At 41.3% G+C, this 8360-nt stretch overlaps 1 protein-coding gene across 1 annotated transcript in view; it reads left to right on the top strand.

Annotated features, from left to right (window-relative positions):
- Positions 1-3946: 3946 nt before the first annotated feature.
- opn8b (opsin 8, group member b) overlaps positions 3947-8360 on the top strand; it is a 30110-nt gene continuing 25696 nt past the window's right edge. The window contains exon 1 of the mRNA XM_050058696.1: positions 3947-4259. Within this exon, the coding sequence (XP_049914653.1) occupies positions 4190-4259 (70 nt within the window). The 5' untranslated portion in view covers positions 3947-4189. The remainder of the gene's footprint in view (positions 4260-8360) is intronic.

The raw sequence follows: 8360 nt of genomic DNA on the forward strand, positions 1-8360 counted from the left end.
GCACGTAGAGCTCTGTGGAAAACAAATCACTGCCGACAAGTAAAAAGTCATAAATAATAACTTTCACTGCTCAAAGATACTCACGTCTGGAAAACAAACCACTACAGCAGCATATTGAGTGCCAGGTGGCCAGCGCGCGCCCTTTTCACACAGAGCGCGCAAAGCGCAGACCTCCACCGAAGAACCCATTCATTGTGTATGTGCTACCGCCAGCGCGCACCGTTATTGGACAGCGCATGGACACTCACAGAAAAGTGCCGCGAGAATAAAAAAAAGAAAAGAAAGAAAGTCAGATTAAATATTCTTTCCGCAACAATTTTAAGACCTTTGGGTAATGAATTTAAGACCAATGTAAGACATTTCTAATGAATTTAAGACATTTCCAGGCCTTACTTTTAGATACATGAATTTAAGACTTTTTAAGACTTTTCAAGGATCCGCGGATACCCTGAATAGTAATAATAAAAATAGCACAAGAATAACCAGATGACATCATGCATGTCGTGAATTGGTCGTGGACCATTGCATAGTCTGTCATGTCTGTCGGCTTAGTCACAGTCATTTTATGACTCCACAATCACCTAATCTGGGGCCATAAATATCAGTAAATTGGCAAAGTAATGAGGAGCTCCTAACACTCCAAGAAAAGGAGAGAATCAGCCGCTATATAACAAAGATGGTACATAATTGTTATGGCCATGTTTTGCCATTGTTATTGTTTGTAAAGCGCTGCCAACAAGTATGTTTTATGTCACACTAGAGGCCGACACTGCTGTGTCACGTGTCATGCCAGTCACCTCTCTTTTGATTTCGCGACGCTGGGATGCTGCCTATAATCACACACTGGAACGAAATGATGCTGCTTGCTTTTGGTTCTCTGGCCAGTATCCATTGACAAAAACTGTAATTAAACCTCACTGAACACAGGAGCTGCTGGTCTACCTCTGCCTCATTCAGTTAGTTTGCTTGTGTAATTGTGTGACTTTGGTGTTTTAAGGAGTTCGTACGGATTCACCAACATCACACAATAACACAAACAAACTAATCCATTGAGGCAGCAGTTGACCAGCAGCTCCTGTGTTCAGTGAGGTTAAAGCTCCAGTAGGCAACATTGTTTTGGTATAATTGAGTAAAAAATGTTATAATATCCTCTAAGCATAATGTATATCAAGTGGTCTGAGACAAACAATAGGTTTCTGCACCTCACCATGGCTCTGTGTTCAGCCTCTAAAGAATCAGTATCGTGCCGATGTGCATCAACCAATCAAAGGTCAGCTCAGACCACTGCGTTCCTATTGGCTGTTCTACTGCATATGCGTGTTCCCGTGCCGCCAGCAGAAGGGGAGAGCAAGCGGCAATGGCGAACAGTGCACCAGGTAAAATAGCTCTTCCAGCACTGGCTACAACTGCCTACACGGCTAAACAACCCAAAAAAGGAAGACAGAACTCGGTTCCCTGGAGCCCCGGAGGGAGGGGAAGGGTGAGGTGGGGTCGGGCCGGGCCGGAGGGCACGAGGGTTGGCCGTGGGAGCGGAGCCGAGGGTTCTCCGGGGAGAGCGAGAGCCGAGCCTCGGGGGTATGTGCGGGGCGGGCTGCTGCACGGTGAGGGAGAGCCGAGGCTCCCAGAGAGGGAGAAATAGAACCAATTAGGATAAAATACTCGTGTGCTTGTCTGGTAGGAGGGGCTCAGGGCGGAGACGAATGAAACCTAACTCAGATGAGACTCAAAAATCCACCGTTTTCAGGCTTTCTACCTACTGCAGCTTTAAATTACCATTTTATCAATGGAGTCTGGCCTTGAAGAGAGTATAGATTAATTTTTACTTTCCATTCCCGGTTGAAAAGAGCTGTGTGTTTAGGAAGTACTGAGCATATGACTGGATAAATGAGACTTGGATTATACTGCACAAGTTGTGTGAGAGTTTGTGAACAGATATTTTTGATACAGTTTTGCTGTTGTTAAATGTGGACGCCTATAAATTCATCAAGAATTTTCTCTGTTTTTTGTTCACCATGGAGGCATGTGAAAAACAAGGTTTTCTTTATAAATTCAAGGTACACAAGTGAGTGACTGATGTACAAGGGGACATTTTGAAGGTGAAGAATTCCTTTGAAAGCATCTTTAAACTATTGACAACAGCTGTCAGGACAGTGGTGGCGGATGAGGGGTGCACAGAGCTGTTTCCTGAATGTTTTTATACTGAAGTGTCTTTTGTTAAATCCTCTGATCAGTGGGAGGGCCCATTTGTCAGTCTCGCCCCTACCCCAAATGAAGAGGGCAGCAACACTCGGTCTTATAAAAGGTTTCAATGCCCAATAAGAAAGGAGAAGAAGACGACTGCAACGATGTAAATAATGCAAATCCCAACATACTCAGAGGAGGTTTTGTAAAGGTTTTCTAACAAGACAAGAAATCCATTCATCACAGATCTTCAGGATAAACATGTGTCTCTGTGAGAAGTGTGGACTGTAAACAAAACCGCTTTAGTTTGGTGTGACAACTCAACAGCATTCCTTTAATGCCACAGGCTTATTATCAGGCTCTCATTGATGCTTTTACAGCCCATGATGCTTGCTGTTGACTTATTTTTCTCTTTTAACTTCTCCAACAAATAATATAAAACCTGCACATACGGCATCGTGGTGGATTTTGACCTCACCCTGAAGGTCCTGAAGTTTTCAAACAACACCGTTAGCTCGAAAAGGTGAAAGTGATGTCAGACTTGTGTTTTGTTGACCTTTATGAAAGTGAAATTAACACTTTAACATATGATTAACACCTTTCCCTGTGGCTATCTCAACCTTTTGTCCGACAAACAACACTCCAATCGACACCTGTCACCTCCAAATACAAGCAATTACTGAAATTATCATTCTGTCCCCTTTTCACACACACGCAGTCCTACACAGCAGTAACACTTCACATCTGCGCTCTGTTCAGCACCTGGCTGATAATCACGGGCGTAATTTCTGACTGTCTGGACAGTGTGGGTCACCGAGTCTCCACAATGGATTTCCTATCGCAAGTGTCCACAATAACGCAAAGGGAGAAGAAAAGGGGGCTTTGTTGATGCAAAGCTAAGTGGAATCCCCCAGCATGTAACTGAATTAGATTTCAATTTGCAGTGACTGACAGCTACAAGTTAGTGTGATCTGAGGTGCAGCTATGGGGAAAAATAGAGAAGCAATTTCAGCCTCAAGCTGCCAAAGCCCATCATAGTGCAGTGACCCTGCAGTAACACGGGAACACCTGACTGGAGAGACCTTTAGTCACGAATATTGTCAAGGCACACGGAATTAAAAGATACAGAAAATAGTTTCTTGCCACCTGGGGAACATTGTGTCCTACAACTGACTGCTTGAACGGTGATCCTATTGGACATTATAGGCGACAAACATTGCTGCAGCCAGGAGCTTAGAAATTTGAATATATATTATCCCACAAAACCTCACCAGCCCAAACCCCCAAATTCTTCACACTTGACATTTAATATAAGCAGAAAAATAAAAGCCAAAATAGAAACACTCAACATAAAGCTATAATGAGTGCATGAATTATTCATTTCCCCCCACCCTAAAATCTGTAACTGAGCCCAGGGCATCACAGATAATGTATCCTTGTCCTTGCCAGGCTTTACATGAAGGAGCCAAACTCAAGCAGCTGCCCTCTGAACCAAAAAAGATCATACAGCATAAAATATAGGCTATAATACAATTATCCACAGGGACCGTACTATGAGATAGCAGCAGCATAATTGCAAAAAATGTTTAATAACTTACTTCTTTCAACAAGTGACTGCCTTTCATGTTCTCTTAACACATTTTTATGTTTTAAATGTGAAGATGATAAAATGGTAATCCACTAAATTAGAGCCTCCTCTCCTCCCCTCACTTGACAGACCTAATAAGTCCTGCAGGCAGTCACACAGCAGTCAGTGGAGACACTGGATGGTAGCCCTCCCCTTGGACGTTATGTCCGTGAAGACGCACCTTACACAAGCTACAGGCTTCAGCTGCAGCAGAGGACACAAGCAGCGCGCTGCGCTGCGCCCTGAGGACCTCTCTTGTCTCAGCTCCCTACTTGAGGACAGATGGATCTGACGCCGGAGCGCATCAACAGCGGCATTTTTTGATTTATTCTCCATCCGGATCTCTTTTAATCTGTTTTGCCTGCACTGATCACAGTTCTAATGGATATTTACGCCTCCACGTTGTCACCAGCGATGGACATCGGCACGGGCTGCTATCTGCTTGTTATAGGTGAGTTTAACGCGGCGCGTAATGCTACGATTAAGTGATGTAATTAAATGCTGTAGCGCGCAGAGGGTTAGTATCACTGCTGGCTCCGTTACATTTGAGTGAAATATACAGTTTTACAGACTAACTTCTTCTCCAGGATTTGGAAACTTGGACTAAAAAGCACTAAACTGCACTTTTCCATTTTACGCACATTTGACCAAGAAGGCTGGTGACTAAACTTTACGCATAAAGAGGGTAAAGTGAGAGAAGTCTCTGCCGTCTGGTATTTTCTAGCGTCTTATCCCTCCTCTAAAACTCAAAGACGACACTTAGAAATATTTGTCAAGTGTTTCCAAAGTGACGCGGGGAGCAGGTTCGTGTGGTGGGTGTGTGCACCCGATTAATCCTGCTGTGGGGAGACACTGCGGTGCGATACAACAGGTACCTCGAAAAACACTGATATTCGACATTGATGGCGTACAAGTTAAATATTTTTAATAGAAGATAAATATAACAAGCCTCCAGTATTATCTTGGTCAGTGGCAGAGTAAAGACGGATGAGTGCAGAAAACATTAACAATAAGATAAAGCAAGAAAACGCAGCTGGGGTGGTTAATAGTTCCTCCAGAAATGAGTATTGAAACCGTTTCAAATATTCATATTCAGTCAGTTCATCTTTATTGTCAGAGTCCATTAGAAAACATAAAACACAAGCAATGTATGATAGGGACATGAAAGTAAGAATAAACAGTTATCACAATGTTTCACCAAACACTACAAGCAGGAGCTGGATTGACATCAGCATTTTGAGAATCATTAACTATCAGTAACAAATTTGTACTTCAGATTTATCAAAAGAGCCTGTAAAATGGAAAAAGGATTGCAATAGTGACTTGACATAATCTGAACACAACCCTGCAGCCCCTCGGTAAAATAAATGATGGTATTTTATGTTCTCTGCAAACATTTGTAAGTTTCATATGTTGAGAATATGTTTCCACTTTACGGTTCAAATTACAGTTTTATGTTGTGACAACACTGTGGTTAATGTGTGATTAGGTTTAGGCTCCAAAACCACTTTGTTAGGGTTACAAAAACATAATGTTTTGGCTTAAAACATCTGCTTTAGTCACTACAAACACTGCTGAAATGTCTGGAATAATGTTTAAAAAATAAAGTGTTTTTTACAAACTTGACCCACTTTCGAACCACGACCCACCAGTTGGGAACCACTGTCCTAAACTATTGTTCAAAACACCCGCTTCTGTCACCACAAACAGCTGGATATGTCCCGAAATATCTTCAAAAAATACTCGCTTCTGTCCCTACAAACACGCCTGGAAATGTCTAAAACTCTTGTTAAAAATACCAGCTTTTGTTACTATAAACACAGCTGGACTGGTCCCAAACTGTCATTTAAATAGACCTACTTTTGTTGCTACAAACACAGCTGGAAATGTACAGAACTATTATTAAAGAATACCTGCTTTTGTCACTGAAAAACTTTTCTCCACCTGTTTTTATCGCTACAAACACAGCTGGAAACATAACGACTCTTGACCTTACAAACATGGCTGGACTGGTTCTCAACTGTAGTTCAAACAGATCTACTTTTGTCAATACAAACAGGGTTTTAAAGGTCCATAACTCTTATTGAAAAATACCTGCTTTTGCTGCTACAAACACAGCTGGAAATGTCCTGTACCCCTGTTAAAAATAATATCTGCTCTTGTTGCTACACAGCTAAGTATGTCCCAAACTCTCGTCTAAAAAGACCAGTTTTTGTTGCCACAAGACAGCTGGATAAGTTCTAAACTCTCTTTAAAAAATACCTGCTTTTGTCACTACAAACACAACTGGAAATGGCCCAAACTCCAAACACCATAACCGTTTTTGTCGCTACAAACATGGCTGCATTCTTCCCGAACTGTCTTTTAAAAAAAAAAAACTTTTGTCACTCTAAAACCTAGCTGGAAATTTCCTGGAATTTAAAAAAAACGGCGGCAGAACATGTCCTAACCTGACATTAAAAACTCCTGCTTTTGTGGCTTCAAACATAGCTGGTATGTCCCGAAATCTCATTAAAAAAATGCCCGCTTTTGTCACTATAAACACAAGTGTAAATGTTATGAATCATTGTTAAAAAATACCAGTTTTTGTCACTACAAACATGGCTGGACATGTCCCAAACTATTATTAAAGAATACCTGCTTTCTGTGGTCTCTAACAGTGGTCTGCTGCTGTCTGCTGCTTGGCAGCCATCTCACTTAGGTGTTATGCCATCTACCATCCTCTCCTGTACTCTGAACTATTACATATGCATGAAACATATGACGCCATCATTGACTGGGGCTACTGGGCTGGGAATTTTCTTGCCAATTTGTTATCTTGAGCATATAATATGTAACACTTCCTATAAATGTCATCATCATTGAACATTTGATCTGTAATGTCCTCCAAAGTAACTAAAACACATGGAGTCCATATGTAGGAGTGCAGCCTTTATCCCTATAGGATACATAACCTGTGACGTAACATATTACGGCACAATGATCTATATATAGTGCTATAATATAGTTAATTAGTAGAATGAAAGTAACACTGACACCTTCCATGTGCACTATGAAGGGGGCAAGTTGGTGAACAATGACTCACAGCAGGTATTTGAGCATGCTGGGAGATATTTTAAATATGACACTGTATTTGAAAATTTGTCTCTCATCAATAGACAGTATGATTCCTGCAGCTTGCGACTGCTCACATTCTCCCTCCAGGGGTGCTCTCATCTTACAAAGCCACTAAGATCCAGCAGTGGTTGTAATCAGCTGGGATGACAGACACCTGCAGCCATCCTACTGCTATTCCACACACAGCGTCTGACCTTATTATAAGGCAGTAAATCCACTGAACAACCTAAGGCAGATTGATAGATTTACAGAGCATAATGAAAGATGGATGAAAGGGGCTTTGGAGTAACACACTGAGTGTGGGTGTAAATTTGTCAAAAAAACAAACAGACAGCTGACCCCGATCTAGAATCTTTGGAGCAATGCAATTAAAAAAAAAATCCATCATGTGATAAAACCTCCAAACTATCAAGTGATTTGTTTCCTGTAATGGGCAAAAGGAGCTGGTGTAGACACCCTGGATGAGCGTTGACATTCAGTTCACATCTGCAGTTCATCTGTGCTCATTTCTTTGTTATCCACTACAAAGACTAAGACGCTGATTCTGTCCTTGTAGTGCATTGGACTTTAAAATACATGATTCGTAAATAGAAATATCAACAGATTCAACACCATGAACAGAAAGATTATTACATTTTTAAGTACTCATCTTATCTTTCATTGCTCCTATGACCTCTCTCTTTTTGGTGCAATACGACAACATCCAAGATGACATAAGATGTGTTGTGTAAAAAACCTTAGAGGGAGCATTTTGTGCAGCAAGACACCATTGTTATAAGACCAGATATTTTTAGTAATAAGGTATGTTTGCGATGAAAAAAAGCAGGATTTGGTGTTAGTTGACCTGTTGTAATGTGTCGGTATGTGTCAGTCTAACTGTGAGAGAGGGTGTTGGGAGAAAATAAAAAGAATGCAAGCAAAAATAACTCCAGAGGAAAGGGGGAAAAAAGAGATTACTGAGGATTTCCCACCTTGTTAGGGCTTTGTAGATGAGTGTCAATGAGTGGGTTAAATTTATTACGTATGTCGTCTTCTTTCACTTCTCTGCTGCGTAATCAGGACAAATGTATAACACTTACTCCTCTCATTAGCAGCAAAATAGAGTGGTATGTCAGCATTAACATGATTGCTCTGGCTCAGGTCATCAAGATGAGGCAAGCTGCTTCTCAGACGCGTTGCACAAATGACACAAATGTGTAATGATGAAACTAATAGTCACACCAGGCAGAAAAAATATCATACTGAGTGAGGGTTGCACAGCGGCGACCAGATCTTTGCTCTCAAACCACAAAAAAATGTGATGGCACAACAGTCTCCTTCAGTACATTATTCTGTGCTTTCTGTTGATTTTCACATTGGCTAGTCATCCTGTTTAATTTGTCTTCTGATTAAACCGGAACCGTTGAAACAAGTTGTAGGAAGCCTCTGCAAGTAA

This window comes from Epinephelus moara, chromosome 12, assembly GCF_006386435.1.
Source record: "Epinephelus moara isolate mb chromosome 12, YSFRI_EMoa_1.0, whole genome shotgun sequence".
Classification (NCBI taxonomy): domain Eukaryota; kingdom Metazoa; phylum Chordata; class Actinopteri; order Perciformes; family Serranidae; genus Epinephelus; species Epinephelus moara.